The 22,347-nt window shown below is 43.1% G+C and overlaps 1 protein-coding gene across 1 annotated transcript in view; it reads left to right on the forward strand.

Annotated features, from left to right (window-relative positions):
• The first annotated feature begins 3,425 nt into the window (after nt 1–3,425).
• The window catches only part of LOC123348721 (C-type lectin domain family 12 member A-like), a 45,516-nt gene continuing 26,594 nt past the window's right edge, over nt 3,426–22,347 (forward strand). The window contains 5 exon segments of the mRNA XM_044986370.1: nt 3,426–3,674; nt 8,941–8,944; nt 9,297–9,391; nt 10,142–10,285; nt 11,581–11,735. Coding sequence (XP_044842305.1) covers nt 3,584–3,674; nt 8,941–8,944; nt 9,297–9,391; nt 10,142–10,285; nt 11,581–11,735 — 489 coding nt within the window. The 5' untranslated portion in view covers nt 3,426–3,583.

A 22,347-nucleotide genomic window follows, 5' to 3' on the forward strand; every position in this document is an offset into this window, starting at 1 on the left:
TATGTGTAAGTATTGAGATTTACAATTTTGCAGAATTCCAGCTCCAGTGAAAGGTGCTAATTTGGATTCATTCTGGCTCATATGGCACCAACAGAATAGTCACTATGTCTTTATACAATTACGTTCCTACCTTTACAGAGTCTCTTTTTGTCAAAAACAACACTTTCCTGTGGCCAAAACAGAACTTTCAAAATCATATATAGGCGTCATTACACCCTGCTAAAGCAGTTCCCTGTGGCTTCCATTCATAAGGAATCTTGTTTTTCACTCTAGCCCCTTTTTCAATCAGTTAATCCTGGCTTTCGTGTTCTCTGCAGGAAAATTAAAGAGCCCCAAATTTACCTGGGGCATTATGAAGCATTGCGATGTTGCATCCAAACTTCCCAAATGACTTAATAATGTGATTTCCTTTCAATAGGCAATATTGTTGTCTCTTATTGTCCCTTCAGTAGGTGATATAATTACATTTCATCCTCACTGAGATGCAATAAAATACATTGATGTTGCAGAATTTTGTGAGAATGAGACTGTCATGCAGCGGTATCAAAAGTATCATCAGTAATGAAAATTCCACAGCCTCCCTAGGTAACCTGTTCAAGTGCTTAACTGTGCTTTTAAGTGACCCCAAAGAACCTGTGAGCTTGTTGTGTAGCTCTGACCTCACTGTGAACTAAAAGGGAACATAAAGAGATTTTCCAAGCTCAGGACTCATAAAGCATATCCACAAAAATGTTATATTTGCTTCTCTCTCATGTCCCTCATCACCACAGACAGAAAATGTTACATAGGCAGAGAAGAAAGATAATAAATGTATCACAGATCATTGAAAGCTCTATAAATCGAAACTCAATAGCAAGGTCCATAAACTGTGAGCTCTGTCAGTCATGAGTGCAGTAAATAGGTATCCACAGGGCAATCACTACCTCACTCCCACAGACCTGCCCCAGCCTGTGCTGAGCTCAATTCAAATCCGGAGAGGGACAGCCTCTTCTGCGGCTGTTCCAGAGGCCTAGTGAGGATTCTGGAGAGAATAGTATACAAGAAATTACACCCAGTTCACTCCTGAAGTTTCAGGCATGTCTTGCTGTGTGTGTATTCAAATCCTCAAGAGAGTGGGTGAAAAGTCAGCACATTTGTACAAAATATTCCACTCAAGGCTTTTAACCTCTTGCATCAAGAATTCAAACAGTTTCAAGTAGTTCTCTTTATTGACACTGTAAAAGTGCTTGGTGCTGTGATACGGTGGCAACCACACCATTGGGTATGGGTTGAGTAATGCAGGAAAGACCCACAAAAGCTAGAGGGGTAGAGCAGTCCTGCTGTTGCACTTCATGTACTTCCCAGATACCATCGCTGCTGCTTTGCATACAGTTGACAGGGCAGGTTTCACAATCAAGTGTGAATGACGTCAGCGCTGAGCATCTGCTATATTTCTCATATTTTCTGTTGTGGTTTTCCATCTGTGGCTGAGAGTGTCTAATGATTCCTGACCACTGATAGCAAGCAGCTGAGTCTGTGCTATTTTCTAAAGTGCTTGTGGAAAGTGCAGGACTAATAGCCCTGGAGGCTGATGTCCTCTGTTTCCAGAATAACTACAATCCAGAGGGCAATAACACAAGCTGTCTTCTCAGGCCCAACACCCATATGCACACGGTCCCATCCCCCTGCTAATGTTAACCTCATCCTTGACCCCAAGGACCTCTAAGGGAGACAGAGGCCCATGCTATGGTCCATTCCAGTTTTCACCCCTCTGCTGAGACATTGAGTGGAGTCAATTAATTCTTATCTGGTAGTGATTTTTGTGACGTAAACACCATCCTTCTCAGAGCAAGACTGGGATACATCCACTTATTTCAGATACATCCTTGAGGGGTCTCCAGATGGGAATTAACAACCTGGAGGTATAGAAGAATCAGTGACCTAGAGGGACATATTTTCACCTTGTGTCTAGCAGCATAGCTCATTGAAATCAAAAGAGTTACACCAATTTTATCTAAGGATCTGGCCCTGAATATATGAAAACAGTCTCATGATACTGTATAGTTGTTCCAGTTGTCTCCCAAGATGGATCAGCTTAAACAAAAACAGATTAATGTTGTGGTTGGTAGTGCTGGATAGAGACAGATTAAGTTGCTAAGAGGGCCCATGCAATTTCACCACCACCACCAATTTTGCTTGTCTGAGTCCTGTTCTCAGTATCCCTACTAGTTTAGGCCTGACACTCTACATAGGTTTGTTGATGTATTTTACTCATGCCCTACAAGTGTTAGAACAGGATGAGGAAGGCTTCAATAATATGCAATAACAGTTCTGAAGAAACGTGTAAACGATCAATCCATTTAGAGCGTGCAATTAAGTCCTCACTGTCACAACCACCAAATTAACTTCACAATTATATTTTAAAATGTCCTAAATGTCATTCACTGAAGTTGTTATAAAGCCAGACTTTGCAGAAGAAGGAACTGTAGATTCACACATCAGAGAGTGCATGTCTATAACATCACAAGGGAACAATTTGATTTTCCAGATTCACACAGGAACATCTTCCCAGTTTTTACTACCAGCATTCAAAAATACCAATAGAAGTTGGTGATCTGCAAGACCTTCAGAACACATTTTGAGACCTTGCCATTTTTGAGATATAGCATGACAATAAAGCATAACAAGAATTTGCCAAATGGACAGCTAGGCCCTGAGGACCAGAACCCTACTTCACCTCACCAGCTTCTTTGTGCCTCACTGGCAGTGGAAAGGGGGGAGAAAGCTGGCTTAAACAGAAGTTGAAGCTATGCCATTTTATACCAGCTGAGGATCTAGCTCAGGGGTTGGCAACCTTTCAGAAGTGGTGTGCCGAGTCCTCATTTATTCACTCTAATTTAAGGTTTTGTGTGCCAGTAATACATTTTAATGTTTTTAGGTTTCCTTTCTATAAGTCTGTAATATAAATTAAATTATTGTTGTATGTAAAGTAAATAAGTTTTTTAAAATGTTTAAGAAGCTTCATTTAAAATTAAATTAAAATGCAGAGCCCACTGGACTGGTGGTCAGGACCCGGGCAGTGTGAGTGCCACTGAAAATCAGCTCGCGTGCTGCCTTTGGCATGTATGCCATAGTTTGCCTATGCCTGCTCTACGGCATGCAGCTGGTAACAACAGAACATGGTCATGAAGCTGTGAAAATCCTGTATTCACCCCTGCATGTGAATCCCAAACCTGCAGTTCTCCAGAAACAAGTTGCCTCTTTAAAAACCAAACCACAGAATTTACACAGACAGGGCTGTGTTTTCTTCAGATGTTGCAAAGAGAAATAAGTGGAGGGCAGATGGGCCAGAAAGGAGGCAGAGGAAGAAAGAGAAGGGGACAATTCCTCTGTTCAAAGGGAACATTTCTCTTTTATAAAATCCTTTCAGAGGAAGTTCTGGGCCACTCTGCTGTGATGTCCGGGTTGCCTTATTTGTATCTAACAATACATTAAAAAGGAGCCCTCTCTAAAATGACATATCTTGTTCCTCACTCAAAGCTGCAGACCCTGAAACATGCTATAAGTTTTTGACTCAAAATATAAGCTTTGCTCTTCACCAGCTATGACAGAGGAAATAACATATGCGGATCTGGAATTTAATAAATCTTATGCACTGGAAAATATCCCAAAGCCTGCTGCTCCTGAGAAAAAAGGTACAATCTCTATGGGGATTTTTAGTTATTGTGCTAAAATTAGCTGGGCTGGGAAGTGCTCTCAACCTAGTCGTAGGCAGAATAGACCAAATTTGCTCCTCTAAGGCCTGGTCTACACTAGGCGTTTAAACCAGTTTTAGGAGCGTAAAACCGATTTAACTCCACACCCGTCCACAATGAGAGGCCTTTTATATCGATATAAAGGGCTCTTTAAACCGGTTTCTGTACACCTCCCTAACGAGAGGAGTAGCGCTAGTATCGGTATTACCATATGGATTAGGGTTAGTGTGGCCGCAGATCGACGGTATTGGCCTCCGGGTGGTATCCCACAGTGCACCACTGACCGCTCTGGACAGCAATCTGAACTCGGATGCAGTGGCCAGGTAGACAGGAAAAGCCCCGCGAACTTTTGAATATTTCCTGTTTGCCCAGCATGGAGCTCCGTTCAGCATGTGTGGCGATGCAGTTAAAAATCAAAATAAAGAAAGAGCTCCAGCATGGACCATGCGGATGTGATCGCAGTAAGGGCAGGCAAATCTGTTCTATCAGCGCTCTGTTACAGAAGACGAAATTCAAAATCATTTTTAAAAAATCTCCAGACAGACGCCATAGCAGGGACTCAGCGCACTGCTGCGTGACAAGCATAACGGAAACCCAAAGAATCAAATGGACGCTCATGGACTGGAGGACTCAAGCTATCCCACAGTTCCTGCAGTCTCCGAAAAGCATTTGCATTCTTGGCTGAGCTCCAAATGCTTATAGGGTCAAACACAGTGTCCACAGTGGGTCAGGGCATAGCTCGGCAATTTACGCACCCCCCCATCCACCCCCAGAAGTGAAAGGGAAAACAATCCTCTCTTGACTCTTTTACATGTCACCCTATCTTTACTGAATGCTGCAGATAGAAGCGATGCTGCAGCACTCAACACCAACATCCTAGCTCCCCCCCGCCATGGGTGGCTGATGGTACAATATGGCTGATATCCATTGTCATCATCAGCCTATTGGCACATGGGGCAGTGCAAAAGGACTGGTAACCATGCTGACTAGCATCTGTAAGGTCGATCAAGGGTGCCTGCCTCTAATTTTTCCTGGTAGATGTTGCAGTATGGCTGGTAACCCTCCTCATCATAGCAACAGGGGGCTGAGCTCCATCAGCCCCCACCCTTCATGTGTAAAGAAAAGATTCAATTGCCCCTGGACTAGCAGTGGGATGCTGGGCTCCTCTCCTCCACACTGCTTAATGTCCTGTCTGGACTATCATAGCAGCTGGAGGCTGCCTTCCACTCATTTCTCACTAACAAGTCACTGTGTCTTATTCCTGCATTCTTTATTACTTCATCACACAAGTGGGGGGACAATGCTACGGTAGCCCAGGAAGGCTGGGGGAAGAACAGAATCAGCAGGTGGGGTTGCTGCAGGAGCACCCCCTGTGAATAGCATACAGCTCATAATTTCTGCGGGATCTGACACAGAGCAGCTGTGCTCTCTGGTTCTATGATACAGTGGTTCTCTAGTACACTTGCCCATATTCTAGGCAGGACTGATTCTATTTTTAGATACCAAAAAGGAGGGATTGACTCAGGGAGTCATTCCCAATTTTGGCTTTTGCGCCCCTGGCTAAGAGCAGCCAGGGGCACTTATGACAGCAGCAAATGGTGCAGTGCAAAAGGACTGGTAACCATGATCATCTTATTACCAATTTATGGTATGGTAGATGGTACAGTATGGCTAGCAACCATCTCTGCTGTCATGCAAAAGCAAAAGCATGCTGCTGTGTAGCGCTGCTGAATCGCCTCTGTGAGCAGCATCTAGTACACATACGGTGACAGTCACAAAAGGCAAAACAGGCTCCATGATTGCCATGCTATGGCATCTGCCAGGGCAATCCAGGGAAAAAAGGCACGAAATGCTTGTCTGCCGTTGCTTTCCCAGAGGAAGGAGTGACTGACAACATTTACCCAGAACCACCCGCGACAATGATTTTTGCCCCATCAGGCACTGGGATCTCAACCCGGAAATTCCAAGGGGCGGGGGAGGCTGCGGGAACTATGGGATAGCTACGGAATAGCTACCCACAGTGCAACGCTCCAGAAATCGACGGTAGCCTCGGACCGTGGACGCACACCACTGATTTAATGTGTTTAGTGTGGCCGCGCGCACTCGATTTTATACAATCTGTTTTGCTAAACCGGTTTATGTAAATTCGGTATAATCCCGTAGTGTAGACGTACCCTAACTCCACACTTCTCAGAAGAGTTACATCAGTGGTGGATTTGTCCTGTTTTATTGTCATTATTAATTAAAAGAAGGGCAGAAGCATGCACATTGGTGTTCAAAGCATGGGAGGGAGATGCTGAAGATTTTATTATGTAGGGACCCAATCCTGCAAATGCTAACTGCTGAGAGTAGTACTTTCTGCCATGAGTAGTCCTCTTGACTTTGATGGATTACCCATGAGTGAGCAGTATGCTAGGTAATAAGTGTTTGTGGGATCAGGCTCTAGAGCAGAGTTGGACAGTCCAGAGAAGATACTGTGCCATCAGTTCATTTTTGCAGGGTCATCCATGGCATGATTCAGTCTAGCTTAGGATTTTACTGTTGTCAAACTCTGGTCTGGAGAAGTGAAGATCTTTGCATGCTTTCATGTTTGAACTGCTCCAGGTTGCTTCTTGTAATTGTAGTATTTGGTGACAAATTATAACCCACTTTTCTGGAGCAGAGTATTTGTGCTGTATCCATGTGAGGGGGTGAACACAGCCAGAGGAGAGGGAAATATTTCAAAGAGTCAAAGATGCATTTTTAAAAAACATGTCCAAGGCAACATTAGTAAGTGGAAGAAAAAAACCCTCTAAACCAAGCCCCAATTCATGGAGCCTTTTCCTGAAACAATGAATGAAAGATTATTTATGCAAAACACTCACAAGTAAATTGGTTTGCTGTGGCCCCCTGACCAATTTGAGCACAGAGCCCCATGCTGTCTCTGTAGCAGCTTTTGCATTCAGCAAACCCAGAGTGATTGAAACTGAAAACCACTTCCCTTTTTTTTTTTGCCTTCATGCTCCAGCTTGGGGCTGTACCTCGGTAGGGAAGGTGAAAGGTTTTTTCATCTTTACATTCAAATAAATGTCAGATTATTTAGCAGTTTTGCTATTTTTAGGAAAGTAGCAATCACCAGACAGCATTAGAGTGTTCTTGGCCCTAAGTCCTGGCTGAGCAGAGGAGCACGTGGCATGATTCAGGAGGGGAATGCGCTGAGTAGCTTTAAGACACCTTTGTGTTCTTCCTGATCCTGAGCCAGTTGTGCTTCAGTCCAGTCCTCTGGTATCAATTAGAGCAGTCTGAAGGCTGCTCCAACTTCCTCCAGTTGCTAGTGACCATTAATGCCATAGGAGCAGTTGGGGATCACCAGAGCTCAGAGAAGCTGATGATTATTTATGTCTTGTTATGCCTTGAAGCATGAGGATCAATAGTCCTGGTAATTTTACCCTAGCTAATGTCACGGCAGATGATATTCCTTCTCCTATACATGTCTAATTCTTTCTCCTCTCCATTTTATTATTTTTTAGGAAATTCTGCTTTCATTTTCAACCCCTTTGCTCACTCTTTTCATCCTTTCTGTCTAAACCTGGATTCCTAAAACTATTTTCCATTAAAAAAATTGTGAAACAAGAAAAACAAAAAATATTTAAGGAGGATTGGATGATGATTGATGAGGGATGGAGGATAATTTTAGAGAAAGGGGAGGTAAGCTGATGGTGGGAAAGGATCTGTCATTGCTGGGAGAGAAGGGGATAAATGGCTATTGGTTTGAGGAGATACCAGCGCTGGAAGGGTGCACATCTCGTTTCCTCAGTATCATAGACTTTTAGACTTTAAGGTCAGAAGGGACCATTATGATCATCTTATCTGACCTCCTGCACAACGCAGGCTACAGAATCTCACCCACCCACTTCTGTATCAAACTCTCATTGCTCCCCTTGGAAGGCTGTTCCAGAACTTAATTCCTCTGATGGTTAGAAACCTTCCTCTAATTTCAAGTCTAAACTTCCTGATAGCCAGTTTATATCCATTTGTTCTTGTGACCACATTCGTACTGAGCTGAAATAATTCCTCTCCCTCCCTGGTATTTATCCCTCTGATATATTTATAGAGACCAATCATATCTCCCCTCAGCCTTCTTTTGGTTAGGCTAAACAAGCTAAGCTCTTTCAGTCTCCTTTCATAAAACAGATTTTCTATTCCTCGGATTATCCTAGTAGCCCTTCTCTGTACCTGTTCCAGTTTGAAATCATCCTTCTTAAAAATGGGAGACCAGAACTGCACACAGTATTCCAGATGAGGTCTCACCAGTGCCTTGTATAATGGTACCAACACTTCCTTATGTCTACTGGAAATACCTCACCTGATGCATCCAAAGACCACATTAACTTTTTTCATGGCCATATCACATTGGTGATTCATAGTCATCCTGTGATCACCCAATACTTCAAGGTCCTTCTCCTCCTCTGTTACTTCCAACTGATGCATCCCCAGCTTATAACAAAACTTCTTGTTATTAATCCATAAATGCATGAACTTGCACTTTTCACTATTAAATTTCATCCTGTGACTATTACTCCAGTTTACAAGGTCATCCAGATTTTCCCATATGATATCCTGGTCCTTCTCTGTATTGGCAATACCTCCCAGCTTTGTGTCATCCACAAACTTTATTAGCACATTCCCACTTTTTGTGCCAAGGTCAGTAATAAAAAGATTAAGTAAGATTGGTCCCAAAACAGATCCCTGAGGAACTCCACTAGTAACTTCCCTCCGTCCAGCCTGACAGTTCAGCTTTCAGTATGACCCATTGTAGTCTCTCCTTTAACCAGTTCCTTATCCACCTTTCATATTGATCCCCATCTTTTCCAATTTAGCTAATAATTCTCCATGTGGAACTGTATCAAATGCCTTACTGAAATCGAGGTAAATTAGATCCACTGCATTTCCTTTGTCTAAAAGATCTGTTACCTTCTCAAAGAAGGAGATGAGATTGGTTTGGCACGATCTACCTTTTGTAAAACCATGTTGTATTTTGTCCCTATTGCCATTGACCTCAATGTCCTTAACTACTTTCTCCTTCAAGCCATGGTGTTGGCGAATAAGGAGAAAATAGAAAAAAAACAACACCACCAAGTCTGAACTGTTGTGGAATAATGTGCAATGGGTTTGATTTTCCCCACATGTACAGACATGGCACATTACAACTCCCTTCATCAGCAAGGGTTGTTCCTGTGGCCTGAGAAGAATTCATCCCTGGGAGGGCATGTAATGCTTTCAGCTTTAATCTCTACTTTGGGCTCCACTGCAGACAGATTGCAGTGGGGGTGATCCCAGTCTGTTGTCTGTTTTGAGCGGCTGCAACTCCCTGCAGTGGAAGGGATGCTTTAGGCACCTAGCATAGCTGCAGTCCCCTCCACGCAGACATCCTATTATCCTGTACCAGAGCCTGCACTATCAGCACATGGCTCAGTGTCCTTGTGAGTGGGTGAGGAAAAGAAGAAAAACAATAGAAGCAAAATAAGACATTTTCAGAATCTGTCTCTTTCAGTTACTGAGTTCATTCTTGGTTTCTCTCAGGTCTCCTCACTTTGTTTCCATGGCATCTGCTGCCCTGATTTTGCTCACATTGTGCCTGGCATTAATGGTAGGACTGCTAGCCCTGGGGGTTGTGTGTAAGTAACAATACATATTTATTTGGTGAATTTAATTATGGTGAAAGATGCCAGTTTGATATCCATCCCCTATAGATTGAAGTTCTTGATTTAGCCATGGAGCTGATACAGCACAGACAGGCTCTGCCTCACTCATTACTGTACCTTACCTTGGCCCTGCTCAGTGGTATCACTACTTCAAGTGACAACCTCAATAGCCCATTCATGCCCGGACCTCTCTTATTAAACTGCCAAAAGGGAGGCCTTTTTTGTGTCAGCTGCAGTAATCTGTCTCAGTGGGAACAGGACTGACTGTCAGTATATCATTTCACGCTAATCTGCATTACTTTTGGATACTAGTGACCTACTCTGGATACGAATTCATGATGGAAAGGTGGAAGGGTCCATGTCCCATGAACAGGCCACCTCATTTAAAAAAAAAATCAGAAAAATTACATTTGAGCCCTGAGTTCATCATTATCTGATAGTTCTGTAAAATAAGGATGAAAAGAAATCAAGTTAATGGAAAGACCAATAATTGAAAGCAACAATTATATTTTATTATTTATTCAGATTTAAATAATAAAGACAATTATAGAAAAGCTGTAGTCACCCTGATAATTAATGCTTGTACTTAGTAACCCCAGCAGCATTTAAAAGTAACTGTTCAGAAAAGAACAAAATTCATAGTATGGACAGCCAGTGAGCCAAATGCAAAAAAGCTCCTTTCCATCCCAAAATCATGCTAGAAAATGTTTCTGTGAATTTCAGTTTTCCAGGTTACCAACATCTGCCAGGAAGAGAATGTAAAACTCAAAGAGAAGGAGAAAGCTCTGCAAACAAATTTCTCAAGCAGGCTGCAAGAAATAAGAGAGAGATTGTGTTTGGAAGGGGAAGTGAAGAATAAAAATAATGGTAAACAAACTTGTTTACACCCAGACTTAATCCTTTGTCCCAGGCAGTGGCAATGCAATAGTCCCGTCACACACAGCATCTCATGCTAATCCTGAGCTCAGGAAAACCATTGCTGAGTAAGCAGGGATTAAGGAGAGAAATGAGGTGTAAGGGAATTCTGTTTCCAGGACACTTTTGATTTTTATTCTCTCTGATGAAATTGCTTACAAGATAGATAATTAAAGCCTCTCATGATGGTGATATCAAACTACTAAGAACTAGAGTGAGATTAACCCATTTATTACACAGAATATGAAACAGATGTCAGGTGGGGACAGTATCTTTATAGTGTTCAATGCGGTAAATCAGGATTCCACTCCCATTCAGTCTCTGGGATCAGGGGTAAGGGCACAGCAGAAAGAAGCGAAGTGTGTTGGAGTGCAGAAGGGGCACCATGCTCAGTCCTTTGGGAGGTAGAAATGCCTCACATTTCTCAGGATAGACTCCTCTGACTAATTAAGGGGAAGTACTAATTGTATTCTATGGCAAATTCAACATGGAATCTTAAGGGTGAGTTAGGTGAATCAGAAAATGTGTAGAATAAAAAGGAAAGATCTTAGGGTCTTTGATTGTGAAGCAGGGAATCAGCCCCAGAGAGATAGGAAAAAGTAACTTACTTTGGAACTTCTGAAAAGAGATCTATTATCCAAATCTTACTGGTTGGAGAAAAAACTGAGCAGGGTGATTGGCAATAATGGGAAATAGCCCCCATCTCACAAAACTGTTGTGCAGGGAGAAATAAGATTGAAAGTGTCTTTTTCCCCCCACATGACTCATAAAATGATAAAAATTATTGATGGGCACCACATGTTACCAGTGGCCAATATATTATACATTCTCTGGATCCCTGTCCTCTGGCCAATTCAAGATTGTTAGTACAGTACATTTACCAATGCCAGACAGACAGTTCTTCAAGCAACCAGACTTTGGCCATTTCCTTGGGAGACTAGTCTATGGTCCAGTTAACCATCCATCCAAAAGTATCAACATGGGGAAGGCAATGTCTGACAATGCCCAAATGAGTTCAGTGTTGACAGTTTTCCCTCTGTTTTTACTTAGTCAAATTTCTTTTGAACTCAAGGGAACTTTGACTCAGTGAAGACTGAGTAAAATCTGAGTAAGATCTCAGTATTTGGAGTCATGGAGAATTAGGCATCACAACTCTTGCCATCCCAAGACAATGCCTGTAGCCCTTGTTTTCTGCACATTACAGCGTGGGATTAAAAACAGAATGATGATTTTTCTCTTTCCTCCAGAAATGAGTTGTACACTCTGCCCCACAAACTGGCAACGAATGGGGGATGACACCTGTTACTACATTTCTTCAGGGAAGAACACTTGGGAGGGGAGTCGGAACTTCTGTGCCTCACAAAATTCCACCCTTCTTATGATAAAAGACAAGCAGAAGCTGGTATGTTCCCCAGCCCAGCCTAGTTTCCTTTTACATTTCTGTGTAACTTTCAGAAGTCTCCACAAAACAGAAAATATGTTTTGGCTAGTGTATCTTCAGTGATTCAATATCTGCAGACTCTGTACAGTAGGCCAGATCCATGTACATTAGCATAGTTTCAAAGACATCATTGTCTAACAAGGGTTACTGATATTAAAATTTTATTGCCAGTCACAGAACATTAAAAATTAAACACAGTTTATGTGACTCGCTTGAATCACAGCATGGGCATGAGTTATGAGCATTGAGTCTTCCACAAAGGATTTTTACTCCCCGTTGGGGATGATTTAAGTCAGAGGATTGACCAGTGCTCGAAGGAAAACAGTTGTTCTGCTCTCCTTGCTGGCTGCCGATAGTTGTAAGTTACAATACATCTCTTTCTAAGGAAGCACATTTATTCTTAAGGTGAAAGCATTACAGAGAGTACATATTAAAAGAACCTACATGCATGCTAATAAGTTTATCAGAGATCACTCACAACTCCAACAAGGGTTCAGTTAGGTGAGCTGTTTTTCAGACTACACCAAGGCAGTTTTCTGTTTGTAATAGCTTTAACTTGGAACAAGTGCACTCGAGGAAATGTTTGTCTTTCCTTTATCACTGAAGGGCCTTCATCTTCAGATTTCTGGGATCAGGTAATCAGTAGACAATGGTTGTCTCCTCAGGGTGTAGCTTCAAAAGGCTGGGATTTTGCATAACCAGAGAAGAGTAAATTTGCATTCACCTCCACCTAGAGATTCCCACCTAACTTTGTGTGTCCCAAAAGTTCATTCTTGTATGGTGCATTGTTGAAAATAGTCCTTTGAACTCAATACTTCCCAAGACATTAGCCATGTCTGTTCCCTAGAAACATTATGTACAATCCCCCATCTATACATGAATTTTGAATTTTCAGTACAATGGACTCCAGCTACACTTAAACTTCACTGAATAATTTTTTTCAAGGTCATTGCAGGGAATTGTCATATCTGCCATGTATCCTTCCTAAAGAACTGGGTGTAACAAGGGTGCTAGTAGAACCCATGGACGTATTTCCCAAAGCATGTTAATTCCTTCTATGGTTTCTTTGCTATGATCTTTCATAATTTCCCATTTCAGTTCTTCAGATAATAAACATTGTACTAGCAAGCCACCATCATACATCCTTTAAAATTCCATACAGCGTCATTTCTCCATTGTTAACACATAAAGTAATTTGACAAACATCCTGTATAATTTTTCTCCCTTTTTTACATCAAAAGCTTTAGGTGTAAACTTGAGACCTGGTCCGCCACTCCCACCTGCAACCTGGTTGCTAGGGCGAGTGTGGGTTTCCTTTATCCACCAAGGGGTTGGCTGTCCCAATGATGGGTTGAAATTCCACATCCCCCTTGGAAATTTTGCAAGCAGCAATTTTTTGGACCAAAGGGAGAAATAAGGAAGGGATGCCTCCCTATGAAGTGGTTCTCAATCATGTTCTACATTTACCAGCAAAGGAGTCAGGCAACGGAGATTCTTCAAACCTTCACCATAGCCAAATTCCTTTCTCTGATCCATCTCCCCAGTGGGTCAAGGCCCAGGGACTTTGTTGGCCTAACCTCAACTTCTCTAGAGAGAGAAGGAGGAATCTTGATTCCCCACAACCTGAGTCAAAGTGAGCAGAATTCCTTTCTCTCATAAGGGCTAGGGTCCTTTACATTTTCACAGGCCATCAGGCAGCCAGAGACTGTGGGAAGAAATTCCCCTTCCTTCCCAGCTATAATTCCCTCTCTCATTTCCCTGGAGTATAAAACTGTCTTTCCCAGTCCCAAGGACCAGTCATTTACCCCACGTGAACAGCACTTTATATCTTACAACAAAGATGACAATAGTAATCAATCCTATGATAAACGAATTAAAGATTGATTGGCTAAGAAATATGAGAGTTATTCACGAAGTTAAAGCAGATATACACAAATGAGTTACAGTCTATGATTTCCAAAAGCTGACAGAGTTGTAGTAATGTCAGCTCTGACTGTCTTTTAGGGCACCCTCAGGTTAACCCGGGGGATCTCTGCCTCTGTTTCATAGCTCCAGCCCTGTGAGAGTCCAAACAGCAAAGACTTTAAAAAATTTCTTTCCAGCTCTTTTTATTTCCTTCTCCAGAATGCACGCTGATGAGACAGGCCCTTTTACAAGAAGCTCTTCGTGAGTGTGAAGGGGCAATTAACAAGGTATTTTATTGTGATGCCCCAAATGGCCCATTTAGTTTTCATGGCCTTCTTGATGAGCATGAGACAAATCCTGCTGCTGGGTCACACTTTCAGAAGAAACATTTGTTACAGGTATAAAGCAAAACTGAAATATTACCTTATATCAGTGGTCCCCAACGTGGTGCCTGTGGATGTCCAGCGTATTGGCCAGTGGACGAGTATCCACCGAAATGCCGCCGAGAAGCAAAGTCATCCAGAGGCGTTGCCATCAAAATGCTGCTGATTTTCGGCAGCATTTCGGGGGCGATGCTTCTGGATGATGCTGCTTCTCGGAGGCAACGCCTATTAACGTTGCTGCTTCTCAGCAGCATTTCAGCGGATGCTCATCCGCTGGCCATGGTCCTTGGTGGCTCGCCGTCCAGTGCTCGCCAGATGAAAAAGGTTGGGGACCATTGCCTTATAGCATGTGATAAAGATATTACAAGTGAGATTAATGCCTGCAGGAATGTACAAGCATTTCATAAAATCTAAACACTAAAAGCATTGATATAAGTCCAATACGCATATTAACCATACTAACACACAGGTGAAACAGACTGGTTTCCAGCAATGACTTAGTCAGTACACTGGCTGAGGCCTAAAGCCTTGGCAAGATCTGGCTCCTGGTTTGCCAGTGCCAGTGCCCCATTTCAAAAACACTTAGAAACACGCCCATGTCATCCCCCTCCATACAGAGAGGAAGTAGTTTGGAATCTCTGACTGCCCCGGGAGAGGTATCTGAGGTCTAGCTTCACTTATATGACTACAGTTCTGATGGTGCAGTTTCTTCATCTTGAGCTGAGATGGACACTCCTTCCCCTTCTCTTCTCTCTCATGCTAGTGCTGTTACTCCTAGTCTGCTGTCTCTTGCTCCTGGTCTTTAAGATGCTGGATTTTCAGATGCAGTCAGTCCCTCTCCAACTGTATCCCGCCCTGATCCACCTGTGGACCTCTCCCCAATCCCAGCTGCAGTGATATACGCTAGCTGGATGGAACATGGCTCCTGCTTTTGTCAACTTCTTTCTGGCCTCCCTCCACGGAGTCAGCTCCAAGATTTTCCTCACCTGCCGAACCCTCTGCCAGTGGTCTTGATGTTCTCTTCAGATGAGGAACACCCTTCCTCTTCTAGTTATTAGAGTACAGCATGTCAACTAGCTGTGTGTTTCCCTGGTACTCTGTATTCATATGCCTTTCTTTATACAGATCAATCAGCTGATTTTTCTTCAGCTGTTCATAACTCATTTTCCCCTGTCTCTTTTTCCACTCTTCCTTTCCTGAACAGATTATGAGATTTTTTTTCCTTATGCTTTTTCTTCCAGGGTAATTGCTTTCACTGCTGTTGGAAATTATGCATTACATATGCTACTTTTTCCACAATACACGTCACAGTTCAAGGTAATGCACCTATATTCCCCCACTGTGGTAACTGAGGGCATCAACTCCAGGCTGCTGGTTTCTCAGACATCACCTCTCTTGGATGGAGACAAACGTTTCTCTCCCTGCTGACTCGGGAATTTCCAGGTGGCATAGTCTCCTGCCTACATTATGATAGCCCCCAGCAAGCCAGATGGCCAAAATAGCCAGCCTCTGTACTTTGCTTTCTCTCCAGAGGATATGAACAGCATAATTGCCCACAGTTTACCACACAGACCTTTCTAAGGCCTTGACTACACTTGCAAATTTGCAGCGCTGCAGCAGGGTGTGAAAACACACCCTCTCCAGCGCAGCAAATTGCGGCGCTGCAAAGCGCCAGTGTGGTCAAAGACTCAGCGCTGGGAGCGCGGCTCCCAGCGCTGTACGTTTTTCCCCACAGGGAGGTGGAGTACGGACAGCGCTGAGAGAGCTCTCTCCCAGCGCTGGCGCTTTGACTACACTTAGCGCTTCAAAGCGCTGCTGCGGCAGCGCTTTGAAGTGCAAGTGTAGCCAAAGCCTAAGCAAGCACATTTATTCTGAAGAGGAAAGCATTGCAGAGAAAACATTAAAATCATAAAAGCTAATAAGCTTACAGAGATCACCTTCCAACTCCAAGGGCTCTGGTAGATGATCAGTCCTTCAGACTCTATGAAGGTGGTTTTCTGTTCACAACTACTTCAACTCAGAATAAGCATACTCATGACAAGTTTAGTATTTCCTTTATACAGAGTTAGAGCTTTAATTGTGAGATTTCTGGGAACAGGTAATCAGCAGATAATGCGTCTCTCTGCAGTGCATAGCTTCAAAAGGCTTTGTTTTATCATAAATAGAGGAGGGTAAATTTGTATTCACCTCCAGCTCTAGACTCCCATTTAACTATGTTTGTCCCAAAAATTCATTCTTGTCTGCTTCACTGTTCAGTATAGTTCTTCGAAACTCATAACACTTCATAAGCTTTACATTGGTTACATCTTTCTACTAGAGAAGTTACATACAATTTCACAATAATACTTGGGTTTTAAATACAAAGGACTCCAAATACACTTAAACTTTATTCAACAAGGATTTTCAAGGGTATTGCAGGAAATTGACACATCTGTCATGATATGCACATAAAAAAATATCAAGTAAGTTTAATTTTAACAAACACTGTTACCTCTCCTTCCCTAGTGAGTATTTTATATATGGGAAATATATTAAGTAGCTTCCCATATGCTTTTTTTGGGGGTGAGGGGGGGAGCAAATCTATTTTAGATGTGAAGTCTCAGCAATCTTATTTTGTTGTTAAATTCTGATTCTGTCTTTTCTGAAAAGACATGACAGACATACCCAAAAAGGGAAGAGACAAGAACAGCGGAAGAGAGAAAACAATGGTTTCTGATTTTGGGTTGAGGTTCAAGTATTGAAGATCACAATCACAACACGTGTGTCGCATGACCCTCGTCAGCACTGCTTGGTCTGGTTCCTCTGAAAATACACCAGGAGGGGTTGCTCTGATTTCCCTCTCACCAGACTGTAGGAGGCAAAAATTGCCCCAGAAGTAGGTTGCTTCAACATCATTTTCTACTTTTCAAACTGGTCATAGCAAAGACTAAGGGCTTGTCTACACTGGCACTTTACAGCACTGCAACACCTCCCTGACCACCGCAAGTTTCAGTGCTGTAAAGTGCCAGTGTAGACAGTGCACCTGCGCTAGGAGCTATTCCCCCTCAGGAAGGTGGGGTTTTATAGCTGGGAGAGAGCACTGGTGCTCTGACTACACAGCCACATTAAAGCTCTGCCACGGTCAGTGCTTTAACATTGCTAGTGAGACGTGCCTTAAGATTAGAGTTCTTCAGGCTGGCTAAGCAAGACATTTGAGGAAGTAGGCAAAAGAGAATGAAAAGATGTATTTCCTGCAATACCCTCAGTCCCTGGAAAAATCATGGAACAGGTCCTCAAGGAATCAATCCTGAACCACTTAAAGGAGGGGAAAGTGATCAGGAACAGTCAGCATGGATTCACCAAGGGCAAGTCATGCCTGACTAACCTAATTGCCTTCTATGACGAGATAACCGGCTCTGTGGATGAGGGGAAAGCAGTGGATGTACTATTTCTGGATTTTAGCAAAGCTTTTGATACAGTCTCCCACAGTCTTCTTGCCAGCAAGTTAAAGAAGTCTGGGCTGGATGAATGGACGGTAAGGTGGATAGAAAACTGGCTAGATGGTCGGGCTCAACGGGTAGTGATCAATGGTTCCATGTCTAGATGGCAGCCGGTATCAAGTGGAGTGCCCCAAGGGTCGGTGCTGGGGCCGGTTTTGTTCAATATCTTCATTAACGATCTGGAGGATGGTGTGGACTGCACCCTTAGCAAGTTTGCAGATGACACTAAACTGGGAGGAGTGGTTGATACGCTGGAGGGTAGGGATAGGATACAGAGGGACCTAGACAAATTAGAGGATTGGGCCAAAAGAAATATGATGAGGTTCAACAAGGACAAGTGCAGAGTCCTGCACTTAGGACGGAAGAATCCCATGCACTGCTACAGACTAGGGACCGAATGGCTGGGTAGCAGTTCTGCAGAAAAGGACCTAGGGGTTACGGTGGACGAAAAGCTGAATATGAGTTCCAAAAAATATGAGTACCTGAAAGGGGGTTCCAAAGAGGATGGATCTAGACTGTTCTCAGTGGTAGAAGATGACAGAACAAGGAGTAATGGTCTCAAGTTGCAGAGGGGGAGGTTTAGGTTGGATATTAGGAAAAGCTTTTTCACTAGTAGGGTGGTGAAGAACTGGAATGGGTTACCTAGGGAGGTAGTGGAATCTCCTTCCTTAGAGGTTTTTAAGGTCAGGCTTGACAAAGCCCTGGCTGGGATGATTTAGTTGGGTTTGGTCCTGCTTTGAGCAGGGGGTTGGACTAGATGACCTCCTGAGGTCCCTTCCAACCCTGAGATTCTATGATTCTATGATTCTAGGAGGAATAAGGTGTGAATGGAAATGTCAACTGAGGAAGTAAAACAGTAAGCACCTTAAATTCACATCTCTGCAGTTGCCATGGAAATAGATGATTGTGTCATCTGATTACAGCTCCTCAACTAGTCAAGTTAGAAGATCTTTTAGGAACAAGAAGATACACATTGGAGTGATGACAAATACCCAAGTCTGTAGAAACCTGGCTTTCACCTTTCACCTATTTTGAACAGTTGGATAGTGTTCAACACAGCACATACAACAGCTCTCTAAGGGCTTGTCTACACTTACATTTTATAGCGGTCTAACTTGCTGGCTCAGGGGGGTGAAAAAATCACCTCCCTGAGTGCAGCAAGACTGAGGTGGATTACCAGGAGTTCTGGGAGTGCTTGTGCATGACCACACTTGCACTTCAAAGCATTCCCATGGCAGTGCTTTGAAGTTTCCAGTGTAGACATACCCTAAGAAATGCACTGGCTTCCTATTCATCTCCCACTGGTTTTTAAGGTATGGTACAAAGCCTGTTTTCTTTCTCAGGGAATTGGTTCAATGGGTGGAGGGCCTGATCCAAAGTCTCAGAAGAGGTTTTGGATCAAACTCATAGTATGTGAGTGACTCTTGGGTGAGAGAGTGATTTTTTTCCCAACTCTTGTCCAAAAGTCACATCTTATATAAATATTAGAGAAAAGTCCAAAAACTTTGTATGGAATAATTTTATAAATTCATAACTAAAATCAATCTTTCCTACACTGGCCAGGTTAAGGAGCCAGGTGGATGAGGGGGAATCTAATTTCTGTTGTTTTATGAAAATACAAAAAGTCACTATATATAGTTATATTACCTAGCATTGCCTGTCCCTTTCCCCAGCTAATCAGAGTTTTTTGTGTTCAGACAAGTCAGAATCCATCATATTTCAAAGTGGTGTCTCTTAAGTTTTTCCTACAGCACTTGAATGGTCCTGCAAGCACAGAAAATAGGGCTAGCTCCCAGGTGTCATGATGAGGAAAACATAGAATCATAGAATCTCAGGGTTGGAAGGGACCTCAGGAGGTCATCTAGTCCAGCCCCCTGCTCAAAGCAGGACCAAACCCAACTAAATCATCCCAGCCAGGGCTTTGTCAAGCCTGACCTTAAAAACCTCCTCCCTAGGTAACCCACTCCAGTTCTTCACCACCCTACTAGTGAAAAAGCTTTTCCTAATATCCAAACTAAACCTCCCCCTCTGCAACTTGAGACCATTACTCCTTGTTCTGTCATCTTCTACCACTGAGAACAGTCTAGATCGATCCTCTTTGGAACCCCCTTTCAGGTAGTTGAAAGCAGCTATCAAATCCCCCCTCATTCTTCTCTTCTGCAGGCTAAACAATCCCAGTTCCCTCAGCCTCTCCTCATAAGTCATGTGTTCCAGCCCCCTAATCATTTTTGTTGCCCTCCGCTGGACTCTCTCCAATTTATCCACATCCTTCTTGTAGTGTGGGGCCCAAAACTGGACAGAGTACTCCAGATGAGGCCTCACCAGTGCTGAATAGAGGGGAATGATCACATCCCTCGATCTGCTGGAAATGCCCCTACTTATACAACCCAAAATGCCATTAGCCTTCTTGGCAACAAGGGCACACTGTTGACTCATATTCAGCTTTTCATCCACCGTAACCCCTAGGTCCTTTTCTGCAGAACTGCTGCCCATCCATTCGGTCCCTAGTCTGTAGCAGTGCATGGGATTCTTCCGTCCTAAGTGCAGGACTCTGCACTTGTCCTTGTTGAACCTCATCATATTTCTTTTGGCCCAATCCTCTAATTTGTCTAGGTCCCTCTGTATCCTATCCCTACCCTCCAGCGTCCCATTCTGTGTCACTTATCTTCTTTCAGTGACTTCCACCTGTGTTATTGAACCTACAAACTTATGAACTACATGAACTAGGTTTTATCTTTTTTAAAAAGTTGTCCTCATTTCTTCATAGGATTACATAGGTCAATATTTTATTAAGAAATGTACTGGATTGGATTATCACGTAAAACTGAAATGGATGACTGGTTTTGGGAGGACACCACAGCTCTTTCTTCATCAGAAAAGAGGTAAATTTTAATAACTTGGGTCAAGATTTTCATCAATGAGTATTTGAAGTTGGATTATGTCCATATTTAGGCATGGGAAGGTACCACCAGTTATACCCACTAATTTACTAAACTATCCCATAATGTCCCCTCACCAATGACAAGAAACTTGCAATCCTGTCCAGTCTTGCTCCCAGCTGCCAAACCCTCCCACTTTCCTCTTTGCAAGCTGCCACTGGGAGAAAAAAAATATATAGGCACTTCGCTGAGCAGCTACAACTCTCTCCCAGTCTGTCACTTTCCCTGGCATCAGTCAGTAGGGAGGGGAGTGCTGTGGAGGATGCTCTTGGTGCCTATGAGATAAGTGCTGTGTGCTGCCATCCAGGCAACCTGAGGCTGATTCCTTGGGCTCAGTCTCTCACTAATTTTAGGCTGTGCCTAGGAACACTATGGAGGTTTGGATCCAGTATAATAGGAGTTAGTGCTCTCTAGTGTCATGTGGATGACCCATCTGAGATCCCATCCTTGGGTTCTCTCATCACCTAGGGAACCAGTGGGGATATGAGCATGGCAAAGTCAGGTCTATCATCATAGTGGGTCAGTGCACAGCACTGGGTAAAGCTTTTCAGTGGTTCGAAGAAATGTGTGTTCAAGAGGGTATGTCTACACTGGAGCTGGAGGTATAATTTTCAACTCGGGTAGACATACCTGTGCTAACGCTGACTGAGCTAGTACAGTTCTGTATATATTAGCGAGCACTGATTCAGCTAGCATGATTGATACAGAACAGGCTTGTTACCCCAAGTACAATCCTACCTGAAACCTAGTTATGTACTCAGGAATCTAGCCCTTCCTGATACCTGTGCTACTGCTCCCACATTGCTATTTTTAGGCACTAGTTAGATCAGAGCTAGTGCATGTTTGTCTGCTCATAGTTGGAAATTACATCTCCAGCTCTCATGAAGATATCCCTGTCTGATAATAGCTATATATGTAACACAAATATGGCATAATATAACAAAAGTGTTTTTTTTTCTAGGATCTCTGTTTACAATGAGGCTGAGTGCTGTGCATTTCTGTGGAAGAAGTATACTTATGGCTGGAAAGGCTGTAATGAGAACAATTTCTGGATCTGTGAGAAGGCACCCATCCAGCTGAGGCTAACAGACAATCAGTAGAACTTTATCAGATTATCATGGTTTATCAGTATGAAATGTTTATTTACTAGCAGTGGGAAGAAGCTCTATGTTGTGAAATTTTTGGCTCTGCAAAGTTTCCACATGAGGATTTAAATAGGTGTTTAGCAAGATAATCAGCATCTTCATTTTCACTGTTTTACAAAAGTCATATGCCTAAATCTACACACATAGTGGAGGCCATATGACCCCCTAGAGAATGCATAAAATCTGCCAATCCAGTTCTGAAATGTACAAAAACGCACTGGATTGAAATAGGCAACTCCAGAGAAAAAATAAAGCTACTGAATTTAGATATTGCAGAGACTTATAGGGTCTCAGATCGTCCATCTCCTGGAAGCCCAGTGTATGATTGCTCACTATTGCCCATTTCTCAGATTGGGCATCATTTGCTAGGGGTTCCTTCCTCCAACCTGGGGTTGCTTCCCCTCCCCGCAGATCTCATTAATCTTACTTCTACAAAACATTGCTAGATCACCAGCCTAAACATTTTTCTTATATAAAGTTTTATCACACACCAGTTACACTCTCCAGCAACCCTAACCAAATCCCTCTGCCTCTCTGATGTTTTCATGCATCACATACTTGTATAAAGGTGGCTGTAACAGAGTGAGACTCAGCGCTATGGCACCTCCTGCTGTCCCCATGTCCCTCCCGGGCCCCAGTGCCCCTTTCCCCTGGGGTTCTGCCCCTTGCAGTACCCCCCCAGTCTCAGTGGGTCCCCCTTCCCCAGCAAACCCCCACCTCCT

The sequence above is a fragment of the Mauremys mutica genome, chromosome 1 (genome assembly GCF_020497125.1).
Source record: "Mauremys mutica isolate MM-2020 ecotype Southern chromosome 1, ASM2049712v1, whole genome shotgun sequence".
Lineage (NCBI taxonomy): Eukaryota > Metazoa > Chordata > Testudines > Geoemydidae > Mauremys > Mauremys mutica.